Genomic DNA, 17,724 nt, shown 5'->3' with positions numbered 1-17,724 from the left:
GTTTCGCGCAAACATGTTTTTGTGCTCATTAATGGCCCTACCTGCAAATTTAACGAGCAATTTGACCATAGAGCTGCTTCTTTGGGATAAACAGTAAATGCTTTTACGTTTTTTCGCTCTGAAGTTAAACTGTGGAGTCCGTATGCGGTTTCATGAGTTGCGATTTCATCTCGGAACGAAATTCGTTCTGTGTTTACATGATACCAGAATGAAATGTCATTCCAGAACGAAACTTTCATTCCGGAATGAAAACCGGAATGAAGTCATTCCGGAATGACTTGACTTTCGTCTCGGTATCATGTAAACAGATACAGAGAAATGTATGGCGATGGAATGAACTCGTTCCGGAATGAAAGTCATTCCGGAATCATGTAAACAGGCCCTTAAACTTTGCTGCGGCTAACAAAATTCACTTATCCTGACAACATTAGAGCGATTTTCAATTTACTGTTCTAAAACCAAAACCAAGGTAATTACACTGTACAAAGGGCACAGACAATCCAGTCAAACCAATCAAAACTCGAAGCAAATACTTGTCGCCGGCACAAAGCGTGGTTTTAGTTCTGATTGGCTAAGAACATGGCGCAAAATTTTAAAACCAATCACTAAGCGTAGTAATGTAAAACCAATGCAAATGCGAATTACTTTAGTCACTCGAGTGACAACCGCTCTAACAAAGAAATAATTGGTTTTGGTTTTAGTGGCGCAACTTTTTAATACCAATAGCTAGCAAGCTTATTATAAGTGTATTGATGTAAAACTAGAGTAAATGCGAATTACTTTTGATCCTTGAGTGACAATTGCTCAAATTCAAGGCATTAACCTCTTATTAACCCTGTCATTCCAAAGATGATCACGATCAAATTTCTCCCTAGAATATCAACACATTGTCAAGCAGACAGGTAATGAGAATAAAGAAGTTCATCACTAGGAAGCTTTGTCTTGATGTAACACTAAATTCTCAAACTCATATTTAAAGAGTTATGTTAAACAATAAGGAGAATTAACATTCCAACCAGGAAGTTAAGTTTTTTAGGGACGGACCATTATATCTTTGAGGGGGGGGGGGAGGGGGGTGGGTGGAGTTGGAGGTTGGGCAATTACCAAAAAATCCTGCATATGAGAAAAAACCAAAAACGTCGTGCAAAGTAACTAACTTAAAAGAAATAACTGGAACAAGCCTAAAAAACTTTTGTACAACTTGAGGCTGCATGAAAAAACATTTTGCTCAGAAAAATTGCCTTTCCCCCTCCCCCTTGCCCATCAAAAATATAATGGTCCATTCCTTAGCACGTCATTGGTGTGTTCATACCCTGAGGGTGTGGCTACAGATACAGTTCAGACTTCCTCTTATTGAGTGTCATTTCAATCAATATTGTTATGCTGTTTATTGTCCTCGTTGTCACAGCCTGCAATGACATCTTCATCAGATTCTGACATGATACCGTAACTTTTCCGTGTCCAACTTAACGATGATGATCGCGATCTGTTGTGAGATTAACACTTCTTTCCAAAAAGCAAGTGTCTTGTTTTATTAAAACAGCCTCGAGTTAATTGATTCGTTCAGGAACACTGTGTAGCTCACTTGTTCTCTTCACGACTAGAATTTAAAGGTCAGCGCTAAGCAACCTCTAGGATGTCTCGACCTGAGCTCCTGCACTATTTTCTGTCTAGCTCTGCCAAGAATGCTTCCTTGGTGTAGTAATCAAACAGATCTAGATACGCAGGGTTAGCTCTGATGACAGCTTCGGAGCAATCCAAATGCAGGCTATAATTAACGACGGATTGCCGCCTGCGACTTACAAGATTGTGGTTAAAATAGGTAATTAATTAACCTTGCATTCGTTGTTATGTTCGTAACCTGGTGGTGTGGCTAGAGCTATCACTTCTGGCTGAGTATCATTTGCAATGCAGTCTTTTGACTCTTGCTGTATGGCACAGTCTCCAACAATTTAGACATTTTCCACATAACCTTCTTGTGTAAAGTGGAAGGGTGCTCCAATCTTGCATGATACTTTCACTTTGCCTTGAGCAACGATGACAAGAGGTTGTGGTATCTCGACACTCCTTTCTAACGAGTATTCACCTTCTTTTATTACAACGACTTGATTCACTCCCTCAAGTTTCATGATCCTTTGAAGAAAACTGCTTAACTCATCTGAGCTCTTAACAACGTGCACTTGCAGTTCGCCATAGTGTTCAGCAACTTCAGGAACGTCCCGACCTGAGCTCAAGTGTTTAAACACTGCTGTAGCAGCCAGAGCTTGCTGTTTTCTGTCCAGCTCAGCCAAGCTTGTTGCCTTGGTGTAGTAACCAAGCAGCCAGGTAGGGTCAGCTTTGATGGCAGCTTCGGCATCATTTAATGCAAGTTCTAACAATTTCTCGCGCTCAAACGGGATGTCTTTCTTTTGCTCGGCAGATTTTAAGTAGCTTGACGCTCTGATTGTGAGAATCTTAGGATCGTTTGGACATGAAATTAGTGCTTGACTGTACAGTGACAGTGCCTCGTCCACTTGCCCATCAGTAATGGACCTTCTAGCTCTTTCTTTCAGGGTTGCCAATGTGGGGTACATTGAAATGTTTTCCGCCATATAGCTGGTTATATCAAGATGCAGTGGTACACCTTTTGAGCAGTGAATTTGGACTTTACCAAGACCAACTATCACTGCATTCGTAGGAATTTTCAAAGGACTCGGTAGCTCGTATCTCCCCGCTTTCATCACGATCACTACATTCCGAGAGTTTCCCCTCTCGGTGGCATAGAGAAGTTCTCGAATGGTCGTTATGATCTGTAAATCATAGCTTCCAAAACGATCCACAACTGCAGGGATTTCGGCACACTGCGACGGAAACAGATGTTTAGCAACAGCAGCTGCAGCTAGTGACGGACCTCGTTTGCCAAGATGAACAAGACAGACAGCCTTCCAATAATAACCCTTCACCCAGGAGCGATCTGCAGTTATCGCGTTCTGAGAGGCTTGTAAAGCCTGTTCAAGAAATGTATGTTTGGCTTCCACTAAGCATTGTTCTGAAAGTTTCACACAGGTTGCCGCTTTGTTACTTAGCAACTTGGCATCGTTTGGCGACAGGCATAAAGCTTGATCATAGAGCTCCAGTGCGGCTGAATAGTTCCTCATCCTGAACAAAGCGTCAGCACAGTCTTTGTACTTCCTGGTACGAATTAAATTGTCATCAAATGGAAGGGTTTGGTGAACGGATGTGTTACGGCCTGGCTCTAGCTGTTGACATTTAACAACTAGTTCTTGGAGACGCAAGACCTCCTTCTCGTTTCCTAGAATCTTGTGTACACGTTTCAGATACTCGTAAGGCGTTTCCATGTCTGGGTGAACTTCACCAAAAAGTCTCTTTTCTATACACAGTTTTATCTCTGCAATAGTTCTGTAGAAGTTTAATTTGTTAGTTGAAAAGTTGTGTTCAATTAGTGCAAAGAAGCAATCTAGCATACTTTTTAAAACTATAACTACGACTTTTTCGGTACCGTCACCAACAGCAATTTCTTCCACATGAATCTGACGCTGAGGCAGGGAAGCCGCCATTCTGTATATATGGGGCCAGTTACGTTTTAGAATATCCACCAGTATATCCTCCGAGGCGATAGGATCGAAATTACATTTTATTCTCATGGCAGCCGTTGCCGCTAGTATGAAAGTAGTGGAAGTAGGTGGTAGTTTCTTGCAGTTATCCCACATTTCTTCAGCAAACGGCTTAGCTTCCTGTACCTTGCCCCCTAAATATAGTAAATTACTGATTTCCAGCTGAAGGTTTAAAAAACGAGAGTCATCAGAAGGGTAAATTTTCCTAGCAATCTTGAGGGTATTCTGATAACGTCTCAAAGCGGTCTGAGCATTGTAAGGTGATAAAAAATTTTCTGCTCTTGCAATGTTTTGTTGCAATTGTACAACCTTGTTCTCACTTATTGGCAATTCTTCAAGCTTCAATAAAGCTTTGTAATTTTCCTCCCACTGGTTTTCCTTAGCGTAAAAAGAAGCACTGTGGTCGAGGACGTCAAATTTGATATCGACACTCACTTTAACACCAGACTGCTCTAACTCAATCAGCTTCTTCACAGCGCTGTCAGAGAGTTTCTTCGCTTCTTTGTCGATTTTAGGAGTTGCGCACCACTGTTTAAAAATGCTTGTTTGAATCATCAACGAAAGGAATAAATCTGGTTGATCGGCATCGCAATATACCATGCGAAAGACTCGTAAATTAAACTGTGACAGCTCAGCATAGACCCTGTAAAGAGAAATATCGTCCTTGTAGAATTGAAAAACAAAGGCGCACAGTTCCAGGATTTCAGTGTTGTAAAGAGCATGGAGACTATCTTCTTTTAACGATTTCGGCTCTTTCTCCATATGATTTTTTAACGTGCGAAAGCTTAGCAGGAGAGCAATAAATAAAGAGTCTTGTTTGTTATTTGCTTTAAATGCATAATGAAGAACTCGAGTGGCTGCCACCAATATCTCTATTCTTTCCGCTGTTGTTAGGCTTTCTCTGACGACTTCTTGAACGAGTTTATGGACAGCAAATACTCTACGTTTTTGGTCGACTGAGAAAAGCGAATAACTAGACAGCACCTTGAGAATGGTGTCCACATCAAACTCAGAGCGCGCAACCTCTCTTAGTTCCTCCTGATCTAATTCAGGGAAGCCAGGATTGATGACATCAATAGGAATGGTATCAGATTCTAGAAACGCTGCAATACGCATCATAGTGGCGGCAGCGGGCGATTTTTGTGATATGAATTCAAAATTCAACTTCCAGGTTGTGTGCACTGCCAGACGGTGCTGCGCCTCAACACTAAGCGCTGTAGCTGGCTGTTGCTTTAATAGACGGAGCTTAACAGCTCGGTATTTTTCTAGGTAGTTTTTGAAGCTGCAAGGTATAGGAAGAGCAGATATGTAAGCTGCAGCTTGCTCAAGGGCTAATGGCAAAGATCCCAGTTCTTTGGCTAGCAGAATTGCATCTAGGTGAAGGGATTTTTCTTTACAACCCGTTCTTTGCATTAGGAATAACGCACCTTCCTCTTCATTAAAACATTGCAGCTCAAAGCACTCATCACGTGAAAACTTTAAGAACGTTTTCGTGTCTTTAGCACTTCTTCTTGTTGTGAGCAGTATGTTCCCATGCTTGAATGCGTTGCCATTTCTTTGCCAAGGCCCTTTACAAATCTTCTTTACGCCTGTCGGGCATGTTTGATCTTCCAATTCATCTGCGTTGTCCATTACAAGAAGCCATGGACGTTTCTTCTTGGATAACAAGGCCAAAAATCTATTTAGGGTGTCATCGACTTTCTCACTTGTCGAAGCAGGAATATTGAGAAGGGAAAGGTTCTCAACAACTGATTTACTGATATTTTCGTCACTCTCTCCATTGATCCAGAACACACCACCTGGGAAGCGATTCATTTCTCTCCAAGAGAATTCTACAGCCAGAGAAGTCTTGCCACATCCTCCAAGACCACATATAGCTTTAGTACGACAGGACGTCCCTGGACAATTTTCAAAACTCTGATCCGGGGCTAGATTTTGTTCTAGCCATGCCAGAGCTGCCTCACGGCCAGTGAACGCTGTTAATCTACTTGGTGCGGTGAAGATCACGTGGCTATCTTCGCCACTCTCTCCCTGCGAGGCGTTTACTTCCAATGTTTCCACTTTTTCCGTGAGTTTTATGACATCCTTTTGTAAACTTGATAGTTTGATTTCCATGTTGGCCAATTTAGATTTTGTAGCAGTGAGCTCCATATTGACGCCCTGCAAATAATCTCGCACCTCTTCAAGATCGTTGCTGATAAGATCGAATTTTCCTTGAAGATCGTCTCGTTCACTAACCAGCTTATTGAATTCGTCAGTAATACCTAGAATTGTGGATATCTTCTCTGAAAGGTTAGCTTCGACTTCCCTTATCTTCGCTTCCAGCTGTTGGCCTTGCCTGGCAATCTCCTCCCTGTTTATATCACTTTGTTCTTTTATCTTCTGGACAGCCTTCTCTGTCTCCGCATCTAGTCGAAGAAGTTCATCTTGAACATCAGCCAAATCATCTCGGCACTTTGTCAAGTCTGTTACTAGCGACTGACGGAGCAAATGAAGAGCATCAACTTCGGATTCCCTGACGTTTACCAGACCATTATTTCTTAAGTCTTGCAAGTCTTTGGATGATTTCTGGGCTGCGTTGTCAGCGTTAAAGACTGGGTCCTTCATCAGATTATCCAGATGACCAAATATGGTATTGACATCTGCATCTTGAAGTTCTTGCTTTGGAGCATGCGCCCAGTGGTTCCTGCATTGGTCTCGAGCTGAACTTAAATCTGTCGGATTCACTGGGGGTTGGATGAAAGGACACTGTTCCAATAAGTTCAACAAACCGCCAATGTCCGTGGTCTCGGCGTCAACGACTTGCGCTTTTCTACTTCCAAGAGCTGACATAAAGACTTTAGCTATTTCCCATGCCCCAGCTGGAGAACCCCACTGTGTCCTATCACTGTTGGGAATCTTTGGCTGGTTGAACTTGTGGTAACGCTTCAGTTCCGTCTTCCAAGTGACGCAAGTCCCACACCACACAGAAGAGCCAAGCGTACAAGTACATGCGGGAAGTGACTGAAGAGGTGGGCTGGATATAAGGGACTGGTACCAAGTATCTATTTTGCCCTGGATTAGTTGTGTAATTCCATTTTTGGCAATGTTCAAGGCACATCCAACCATCACCCAGTTTTTGTGTTCTTTTTTGTCAAGTTCTGTCACCCAACTGGCAGTCGCCATGCTTTGCTTTCCTTTGCCGAGACTGAAATTCTAAAAAAATCACTTCAGTTTTGAGTCAAATGTGAAAATTCAAATAGTAAGTCTCACATAAAACAAAACTGCTCTGACTTAAGTTGTTACGTTTCAGAATCTTTCTTTCAAAACGTATTTCTAGATGTCCCGTGTCAAAAATTGGCTAGGCCAACTGAGTAGAAGATTTTTCTTTATGTGTGGAGCAGTTCACATGAAATGTAACAGTCTAGGTCGATGGTTGGGAAGAAAGAACGACCAGAAGGGGCGCGACTTAGATAAAAGCCACGATGAACAACTCTGGACAGAAACTGCAAACTTAAAATTGTCTTGTGAATTGAAACATTGCGTTGTGGCTACTAGAGCGGTAAGTTTGTTTCTATTCCACGACTCAGTTTGATTTTGGATTATTAAACCCCATTAAAGAGCCGTTTGGTTTTAAATTACCATGCGTTTCCTTAGGAAAAGCCTTAAAATCAAGGTATAACAATGACTAAATTCTGAATTCGCTTGTTAACTGCTAGTTGTTGTCCATTTGAGGAAATCGACCTTCAAATTACCAAGAGGTAAAAGTAAACAAAATGACACTTCTCAAAAGTATGCAAAGCCGTAACCGCCCAAACAAAAGCTTCTGTTCACAGCAGACATTTAGGAATAATTTTGTGTCCATGCAGCGTGACTAGTTACGCAAATGTTCTGTCGCGGTGAAACATAAAAAGTTATGTGAAATTCTGACACTTGAGTAGGTAAATATTTTTACTTCTACGGTTTAAAAGTGGTTTTTGCAACATTAAAAGCATCGAGAACAAAAGGAAGTTCCAATTAATGGCAACACACTTCATTATAGATGCAACGACAAATGAAAGTGAAAATGCCAATTTTTAACAGCACACGTCACTGACTGTCTGGTATCTTAACTGACTCTCAACTGAACTTAACTCGGTTAAATTCTTAAAACCTTTAAATATAACGCATCATAACAGTTGATAATGATTTTGAAAGGACTGACTCATCACCCGATCGAGTGCACATTCCTGAATGCCGACGGCTTATGCACAAGGTTGAGTTGTGTGGATGAAACCACTTCGTCACAGATCACTAATGAACTGAGAAGCTATGTATATTTTTTACGATTCCTCAGCAAAGGACGTTTCCAACTCAAACCAATCTCAAGTCTATGGAATGAGTCTTAGCATATAAATCACAGTTGGTATTATAAGATTTGGAAAGAGCTTACATGTAGGAGTTACAGATACCTAATGTGTATGCACTAGGTTTGATCGCGCAGAGATCTTCGATTCAATACTACGAATGAAACATTATAAATACACTAGAGATTCAACAGAACCATTCAGTAGCTTTTCCATTAACAAGTTAAAGCTTCTTATCAACTTCATCGATCACCTTAAAATAGAATTGTTCAATAAATAGTACTTACATCAATACATCTTACACTCTTTGCAGAGCGGCAAACTTCATCAGACAGCAAAGATTTCCGCTTTCATCGGTTAGCGGACTCGTTAGCGATGAAAGCGCTGACGTCAGCTCATTTCGATTAGCTAGCGTCCAAGCTCCCCACCAAATGAGAAAACATGGCGCCATTCTCGTCCCCATAGCCCTTTCGTTTATCTTAGCCGGCTGGGCCTTGGCACGAGGAAATTAATTCCAATTTTTTTTATTGGCTGTTTGGAACAAAGAATTCCTAAACGAAAGTCGAAAACTTAACGACTCTCTCATACATTCTTTTGAAACGTCATGACTGCATACATGAAAACCGGAAGTCCTAGAATCTAGGACTGGAAATCCTGTGTCCCGAGCCCTTCGTTTTCTCGTGCCAAGGCCCAGCCGGCTAAGAGAAACGAAAGGGCTATGGGGACAAGAATGACATGGTGCGGAATGTAAAAAATGTGACGCGTTCCCAGTTGAAGATTGAAAAAATATCCCAAGAAATGGACCGTCTCTGGCTAATTTATTAACACTCAGTATAAACTATCCAAACAAACACAAGACTCTGGCAAGAGATCGGTTGGCGCTGTTTTATTATGTAATATTTTTAAGGGTTACAAAAGTGTTACAAATCAAAGCATTTAAAAACTTGAGATATACATTATGGCTTCTGCCTCTTATTTAATGTTCATTTTTTTTCTTGCTGTTATTGCGCATAAAGACCATTCTAACGGTTGGTCGTCGATAAAGGTAAACTAGAAATTTTTGATACTTAACGATTGAGTTATTTGCTTTATGTAAAAATGTGACTAAGAGCTAAGTTAAAAAAATTGAGTACATAAGCTTACTTTATTTAATTTTTAAAAATAAAACGGTTTTCCATGTAAATCCTGGAGATGTTATCGGGTTTCAAATTGCATCTGTAGGAAGAAAGGAAAGAAGTGTAAAATAACGTTACAATTTCAGATAATAGGAATCCCAGTACTTAGCGCTAAGTACGGATGAAGTATTTTCACGCAGTAGCAGTTACCAAAACTGACGAAACAGTAATAATTTTGTCACGCTTAACTGAAGAAAAAGTTACGACAAACAATCCAAAAGAAAACGTTAACCTAAAGAAACCGCTAAATGTTTTAAGAAAGACTAGTCTGAAATCGTCAGCGGTGAGAATTTCCCTGCCACTCCCTTCCTCGCTCCCAACCTCAAGGCAGCGGGTAAGTCAACTATATTACCCTGGGAGCCAGCTTTCCTCACCCAACCACCCACCCTAAGAAAAATAGTGGTTAAGCCAACCCCACTTCCCTGGGAGCCAAAGGTTTCCCTTGTGTACCTCCCAGTCTCGGTCGAAGACTTCTTGGATCCGTAAAAACCTTGTAAGAAACACCCTTGACACCCTTGACTTCCCCGACCGTTCCTCTAACTCTTCAAAACCGGCGCCAGCCTACCTTGTATCGCGCGACGCTACGGCAAGTCAACTTTGCACTGATTTGGAGTCAGGTCCTGTATGATCAATTTCAGTTCCTCAAACTCCTCCAGTTTAAACACATGATCCTTGGAGGAAGCGATGGTAGCAAGTTCAGTAGAATTTGTATCACTTCCTACTCCCACGGCGAGCGTCCTGATTCCCCTGCGCTTGAGTTCATTCGTGAATTGAGTCAAATCTTCGTCGCGGTCCGTGTTTGTCCCGTCCGTGAAGAAAATAAACAGCTTTTCCACCTTTTAATAAAAGGAAATCATTATATTTCTATTTTCTAAGACCATGAAATGTTTTGTCTATCCAGGAATAAAATGTTGATAAGCCAAGTCGGTGCAGAAAATCGCGGTCTCAGGAAATTCTTGAGTTCTTGACTAGGAGGACTAGGAGTATTTCTGCTCCCCCCTAGATGGGATGCTAGCTTTGAATTCGCCAAAACCTATTTACAGTAGAACCCCGGTAACTCGAACTCGGATAATTCAAAAACCTCGCTAACTGGAACTAAATTTTGTTTCCCTTGAACAAAAGTTGGGTCAAATTTACCTCGATAACTCGAATTCCGGTTTCTTGCAACTTGCCACGGTTGCCCATTGCATATTGATGAGAGCAACGAACAGATCAGGCATTTGACAGCCATTTTTCACTCTTATCATAAGAATTTATGATCGTGTTAGAGTTTCTGACGAGATAGGTTCAATTTGCACTGTACTGTATACTGAAGTGCAAAAAAAATCAGTAAACTATCAATATTATTAACTTGGCAAAATAAATATTCAATCGACCTCGATAACTCGAAACCCTGCTAACTCGAACTGTTTTTTGTTTTCCTTCAGAGATCGAGTTACCGGGGTTTAACTGTATACTCCTGGGTGGGGAGAGGCACTATGAAAGTAAAGTGTCTTGCCCAAGAACACAGCACATTGACCCTGGCCTGGGCTCGAACTCGGACCGCTATCTAGAGTCCCGCGCACTAATCACCAGGCCACCGCTCCTCCTAACGTCTTAAAATAAATAATTTAATATTATCGTGAATGCGTCTGCCGTTTCTACTTGACAAAGCTTTGATTAATTTTTGACATTCCTTTGACAACCTTTTAATGGTTTCTTTTTCATCTGGCCAATCAAAATACCAGAAGTGAGGGAGCCGAAGTTGACAACTGTCAGAGGAGGTCCCCTGTCAATGAGTCTATGAGTCATGAGCCCCGGGGCCCGGAGGAGGGGTACTCCCATAAATTTCGGTTAGGGGTGTGCCGCGAAGGTTGTTAGACCCTGACCCTATTTAAGGATAAAGAATTCGAAAATTGATACCCTTTTTAAGGCCCAAAACTGAAAAATGACACCCTATTCAAGGAAAGGAGAAGCGTTCCGTGACGACGCAAATAACGGCTAACCGCGCACGACAAAACACAAATCTTTATAAAATCAAAATTGCTTTACTAACACTTGAACGGATGCCTTTTTACGTTTAGCTGGGCGTTTATTTTAGCTGATAGAATTAAGGTACCCTATCTAAGGATCACACCGGGAACACATTGCCAAAAAGAGCAAAAATAATACCCTATTTAAGGACTGAGAACCTCAAAAACCATACCCTATCCCGCGGCACATACCTATATAGCCCATATATGGGAGTACCCCCCCCCGCGGGGGGATCATGAGTCAAGGTGATTTTTACACAAAGTAGATTATAACCTGTTTATGAACCACGGTTTCCCTTTTAACAAGTAAGCTTAGAAGCACTCCACTTTGCTTACGGTTCAGTAGTTCTACCTCTGGTTTGTTTGCGGCAAGTTCCACTCTGGTTAGCTTGTGGTTGGCTTTTATTTGTTAGTAAGGGCAGAGCTGTTTTCAAATTAATAACTCTAATCTAAGATTTGATTCATTGACTCATTTGACCCATAAAACCTTTATTCTTCTGTCAGAGACCAAACATGAAACTTGAAAACTCAGCCTCTCGCATTTTCATTGGCCAGTTGAAAAGACAGACTTTTAAATTGTCAAAAAGGTGTCAAAAAGATGTCAAAAATTAATCAAAATTTTCTAAGTGGCAACAGATCGACGCACAGTTCTAAAAGTGTCTTACCTCTTTTCTCATTCCATATCTTTCTGAGAACATATCCAGCGTTTTCTTTAGACCACTGCCAATATTAGTAGCCGCTCCTTGGGCTTGTTTCAAGTCTTCTACTTCTTTAAGAATTTCGTTAGCATCAAAATAGTCGTCGTCGAAGTAGATTTTAATGGACGCCCTGCTAGCATATTCGAGCAGACTAACATGGGTTCCTTCTTCCGAGATCGAGAACGATCTGATTATGTCCTTGACGAAGTCCTTTGTTAGACGATATTCATTGTCGTCTATTGAATTAGAACCATCCAAAGCGAATCCTAAGTCAACCACAACGTTTCTGCCGCAGCCTAACAGGATAAAAAACATTACGAATTTAGAGATTTCTCCCCGACTAAAATGAGTGCCAAAAGTGTTGAGACGTTAAGCACTTTTTGAGTAATGTGGAAAAATTTTACCCTATCACCCCTTGGAGGTGGTCAGAGGTTTGACACCAGTTGGGTGAACGCGAAATTTTACCCTTAGTAACTTGCATTACTTACTGATAAATATTTTTCTCATTTGTCATTTCTTTCCATTGAGCAGGGGGAGGGGGGAGTGATTCACAAGTTGCAACGGATTTGAAGTGGGAAAATGGGAATGTTAAATGTAGTTTACATTCCAACCAACTGTCTCAAGGACTTTTGCCGCTCATTGTAGCTTGCGTCACTAAATGATTTTAAAATATTTTTCCTATTTCTCAACCAATCTTTTACATTTACCATTATTTCTTTCTATACATTCTCACTCATCGACAAAAAGTAATCAAAGCAGTATGCCGCAGGTCAGAGGTTTGACACCAGTTGGGTGAACGCGAAATTTTACCCGTAGTAGCTTGCATTACTTACTGATAAATATTTTTCTCATTTGTCATTTCTTTCCATTACGAATTCAGTAGTTGTTGACGAAAGAACAAGGGGAAAGCTCTACAAATGAAATAAAAGGAGTCTAACTGTGACAGACAAAAAGGTTATACAGATTACTTTGTGCATAGTTGTGTAAATCAACTATTGTCACACCGCATATGAACCGCCCCCTTCCCCCCGGTGGGGGGGGGGGGGGGGGGTCAGTTTCCCAGGCATAAGCCAACCCAAAACCCTTACAAAGTTGCAAAATAACCAGGATTTAACGGTAAATCTGGATAGAACCTGGATACTAACATTTGAAAGTCTTTTGTTCCGAGCGCTTTTCTTTCGAGTCTAATTTTTAATTTAGAATTGACTTGTGCAACCGGTTGTCACAAAACACTTACTTGTAGTCTTGCATTGAGGTCCTGTAAAGCCCAGTTTACATTCACAGCGGTAATCTGTCTTTCTCGACACGCATGTTCCGCCATTTTCGCATACCAAGTTCTTGCATCCACACTTCTTCACTTTGAAAAACACTCTCGTGGGATCCTCCCTTTCTGAGAAAGTAAGGTCCAGCGGTTTCTCGCGCAAGTCTTCATATTCGGATTCGACATCCCGGATGCAGCCTTTGAAGGAGGTTCTTACTCCAGTCCTTTCAAAGCTAAACAAAGAAAATTTTGCATTCTGATCATATTTGAAGCGTTTATCTCCAATGTATTTAGGTTTGTTAATCCCCGTGAACGCAGAATTAGGAAGTTTTTAACTATTGTTTCTGTTGCACAAAGGGTTAGCTTCTCTTGAAATGCAGGTTACTTCCCAGAATATTTGTCAGATTTCCTCATTCCCAATTTTCCGGTAATATTTTTTACTGCTTAGAAGAGCGAGGCGATGTGGCAGTTAAGTGTCTTGTCAAAAAACACAACACAATGACCCAAGCCACGCCTCCGCAAGTAATAAATTTACTGTCACCCGGGTGGCACAACACTCCCGATGAATTTGCTTCTTTTAAAATTTATAACGCAAATAATATTTATAACAAGGCAGGAGCAAACTAGCAGACCACGAGAACAAAGAAAAAGATCACAAGTACCCAATTCTTCAATAAATTACTCACATTTTGCTTCGAAGTATATCTCTTCCTCCACCGAGGTAGACTTTCGCTTGATCCAAATCCAGAGTCGACTTCCCCGTTGCCTCGCCCTGATAACTGTAGACATAGTCCACAATCAGCATGCCCAGTAAGCCTTCACGGATAACCTCGATGTGGTGCCACTGATCGAGCTGCAAGTTGAAATCTGTTGAGATTATAGTGACGCCTTCTCCAAGGTTGAACCTAGATTTCAAAGAAGAAAATTACGGTCGAACCTTCATTAAAAGGGACAAACACTTAGCGATTTTATACGATGATCGCTACGATTTGCGAAAATTTTCGCCGGCGGTTTTGATCGCAGCGACTTGCGATAAAAATCGCAAGAATTTGACATGTCACAGATCGGCGATTGAAATTCGCAGGTGACTTGCGATAATCTCCTGTAGTTTGACAAATTGACATTGACAAACTTTATTTAAACACGGTTGAAAAAACAGTATAAGAAAATAAAGAGAACTATAACATTGTTTTACGTGGCCTCGTTACACCCTTTTGGCTCTGCGGCAGTTTTATTGCTTTGGCATTTTAAAATAATAACAAACCGCGGCAAAACGAACTTAATGCAACTGTGCCTTTTACTGCATGTAGCACATGTATCGCCCAGTTTTTCAATGCAAAGGTGACTTCATATTACATGATATGATCTTTTTCCCTACCTGAATTCTAGCCTTCCTCCAATCATGGCTAAAGAGATGAAATCAGAAGCCCTTGAAGACCCTGAGTACATTATGAGGCCAGTTGCCTGTTCTGGACGAATGTCAAAAATGGCAGCAAATTCATTTTTTCTAACAACCATCAACTCTAGCTGTATCTCCATGTACGAGCCACCAATTATACCACCTTGAAAATATGGCACGTTGGCTAAAAAATGAGAGAACAAAACACCACATAAGGATAAACGGCTAAATAATCCTTTTACGGATTAATTAAAAGCCCCAAATGATCATTTTGTAGAAAACAAACAGAGGCGCAAGTAGACGCAAGATGACACCGTTTGGCCATGTCTCGACTAACAGTTGTCCATGTATCTATAAGTTACGACGCAAAGCAAGCTACCAAACGGCGGACAATTCATCCGAGATATACCGAGTGTATTGCCACGCCACTTGGCTTATGAGGCCGACGCGTACCAAGATTTGTGCACAAGAACACAGAATTCTGGCCCAGAAGAGGGAAACACCTATTAGGTCATAAAGCCCGGGCCAAACGAGGATGAGAGTTGACGAGAGTTCAAACTCTCGCTCTCGTTTTGCCTGAAATTCTCATGCACTCTTATCGACTCTCAAGCGCTCTAATCGTGTTTAAACGTGCTCAAATGTTTCAGAAAGCCTGGGCCAAACGAGGATGAGAGTTGATTAGAGTTGACTCTCATGAGAGTTTTCGTCAACTCTCATCGACTATCATCAACTCGGGCCAAACGAGAACGAGAGTCCGTCAAACTCTTATCGACTCTCGTGAAAATCTTGAGCACGTTCAAAGTCGACGAGAGCGCATGAGAGTCGATGAGAATGAATGAGAGTTCCATGCCAAATAAGAGCGAGAGTTTGAACTCTCATCAACTATCATCCTCGTTTGGCCCGGGCTGAAATTGATTTTAATCCTTCAAGTACCAATATCCACATAAAAATTTTGCTTGTTGATCTCAATACATTTTCTTGATTACGTTTTGATATTGCGAGGGGAAACTTAATGTTGGTGACCCTTAATAGGGTGTAAAGGGTTAAATTATAACCAAAAGAAATCCCCCAATAAAGAACTCTCTTTTGGATTGCCACTAAATCTTGTAATTTTCCAAAGGAAACAAACACTTTTTCAACGTTTTTACATGACGTACCTCGTAGCTCACAGCGTTCACCCAGAAATCCTTTAGGGCATTTACATTGGACGTTGTCCTCATACACAAAGCAGGAACCGCCGTGTTCACAAGGAGTCATCATGCAAGGGTCATAACTGCTGTTCATGACTGCATTGAACTGCGCCAGAGGGTGGTCAATTGATTGGCCAGGATACACAAGATCGTAGTATACACCGTTGATGGTTAGGTTAGCAATGGATCCGAAAAAGCCGGCTCTTGTGCCCAGTAGTTTAGCATACCTGTAACAAAAGAGAAATTTCGTTGTTAGAAAAGCGGACAACTTCATAAAGAGATTGTTCACTCAAGGGGGTCACATCACGAAAGACACGTCTTGAAAAAAAAGCTAAATTTGTTAGGTTCGATGTCCGTAATCCGTAATCTTCGCAGTCTTAACCATCGTTGTTAATTTCTGGTTTCTCAACCAATCAGAAGTAATCGTCATTCAAATCGTACGTTTTCCCGCGCTTCGTACCTGCTACATGTATTTGCTTCGAGTTTTGATTGGTTTACTGAATTGTCTGTGTGCTTTGTGATTGGCCAGTGATAACTCTGGTTTTTGCTTTACGAAGCTCATTCCACGATACGCAATAAGATGACGAAGGGTACAATTACCCATAGTTCTTAGTGCACGAAAAACCCAAACACGCTTATAAAAACGCATAAAAAAATTCTTAAAGCTTTAAAATTAGCATACGCAATGTTGTTAGTGCAAAGACAAATTAAAGTTAAATGTTAAGACAAGACAAATTTCAGAAAAAATATGACTTTCTATGTTTCTCTTGGCTGTGTTAGGTTCGCGAGGTATTGTGTTTAAATGTTCAGCCCATCATTTTTCTTATGGAGGATTAAAAACAACTCTTCAGCAAAAACGTCATTTGGATTACTCTCGGAACCAAACACTGTAACCATAGAAAAGGTGCCACCTAAAACTCAGAAGTATTAAACGATAAAACAAACGAAATAACCTCAGTAAAGAGAATTAAATTTTCGACTCTGAGACTCCTTCTTACTCACTTTCCAGTAACGCCTTCGCCTAGTCCACCAAGGTACATATCGGTATCTAAATTCAATTGCGAAAGACCTGGCGGGGAAGCTCCAATCACGCGTTCCCCGTTCAATACTATGTAACCATTGATGCCATCTCTGTGTACTTGCAGCTGGTTCCATTGATTTATCCTGACCTGCTGGTTGCTAACAATCCTTGCAGGACCTTTACCCAGATCATAGCTAAAACGAGAAAATTAGTGAGAGAAAAAATTATAGGTACGTATCGCGTGCTAAGGAATGTGAGGCAGGTTGCAGTGCGAGTTGGAAGCTTTCCATTTGTACGGAAAAAACCACGCCCATCGAAAATAAAAAAGGTATAGTTCTTTGGACGGGAATAGGTTTGAAAAAGAAGCACCAGCCCCAGTCGTTATCAAATGAGCTATTTCAATAATACTGGCCAATCTTTGCTGACCAGTATAAAAAAGGTGATAGACTCAGGCGAAAATATCGCGCGAAATATCGCCCGATACTTTAATAGCCAACGAGGCCGAAAGCCGAATAATAGCAAATAATATAAAGTAACGTGCTAACATACCTGAAAATAACTCTTCCGCGTTTCAAGACGATAAAGATGTAGTCATTGTTGTTATTGCTGCCATTGTTACTCAGCATGACCCCTGATCGGCTGATTGGCCTGAAGGCCATCTGGATATCTGCTGTAGTCTTCAGCGCTGACAGTGGTTTGTACTGCATGTACGAATCACCCTTGAAGCCAACAGACACGTCTAACAAGAAATAACAAACATTATTACAAGACTAAGGTGGTCCGAGGGCCAATAACTAAATCAGCCAATCAGATTGCTTTATTCCCGGTCCCGCGAGGGCCGATATTTTCCAAGTATCGGACCGGGTTTTGTCCCGGATGATCCCGCGCTAATTTCCGCGCGATTTAGCGCAAGAATTTTGCAAGAATTTTGCAAGATTTTTTCGGAGTTTTTATTGCTTTGAAAATGAAATGACCTTAAACACAGAAATAATTATAACTCATTTTAATAGCGCGCGTAAAAGTTTTGCC

General features: G+C 41.1%; 2 protein-coding genes across 2 annotated transcripts in view; both read right to left on the bottom strand.

The window, feature by feature from the left end:
• Positions 1-1,022: 1,022 nt before the first annotated feature.
• On the bottom strand, positions 1,023-8,342 carry LOC144657009 (uncharacterized). Its single transcript, XM_078517280.1, has 2 exons — positions 8,227-8,342; positions 1,023-6,809 (listed from the first exon to the last, which is right to left on the bottom strand). The coding sequence occupies exon 2, from the start codon at positions 6,777-6,779 to the stop codon at positions 1,953-1,955; it is 4,827 nt and encodes a 1,608-aa protein (XP_078373406.1). The 5' UTR covers positions 6,780-6,809; positions 8,227-8,342; the 3' UTR covers positions 1,023-1,952.
• A 456-nt stretch (positions 8,343-8,798) lies between these two features.
• The window catches only part of LOC144658049 (uncharacterized), a 155,151-nt gene continuing 146,225 nt past the window's right edge, over positions 8,799-17,724 (bottom strand). Inside the window, 9 exon segments of the mRNA XM_078518375.1 lie at positions 8,799-9,154; positions 9,680-9,950; positions 11,792-12,120; positions 13,062-13,318; positions 13,772-13,990; positions 14,464-14,668; positions 15,642-15,901; positions 16,677-16,889; positions 17,245-17,465. Of these exon segments, the coding sequence (XP_078374501.1) occupies positions 9,696-9,950; positions 11,792-12,120; positions 13,062-13,318; positions 13,772-13,990; positions 14,464-14,668; positions 15,642-15,901; positions 16,677-16,889; positions 17,245-17,465 (1,959 nt within the window). The 3' untranslated portion in view covers positions 8,799-9,154; positions 9,680-9,695.

Source organism: Oculina patagonica, chromosome 6, assembly GCF_052425735.1.
Source record: "Oculina patagonica isolate OP01 chromosome 6, crgOcupat, whole genome shotgun sequence".
Taxonomy (NCBI): Eukaryota; Metazoa; Cnidaria; class Anthozoa; order Scleractinia; family Oculinidae; genus Oculina; species Oculina patagonica.
The sequence above is the reverse complement of the archived record's forward strand: the minus strand, read 5'-3'. Positions and strand labels throughout refer to the sequence as shown.

What these genes read in the sequence shown, in the direction of transcription:
- LOC144657009 (XM_078517280.1), bottom strand. Translation starts at nt 6,779, where the DNA reads ATGGCGACTGCCAGTTGGGTGACAGAACTTGACAAAAAAGAACACAAA.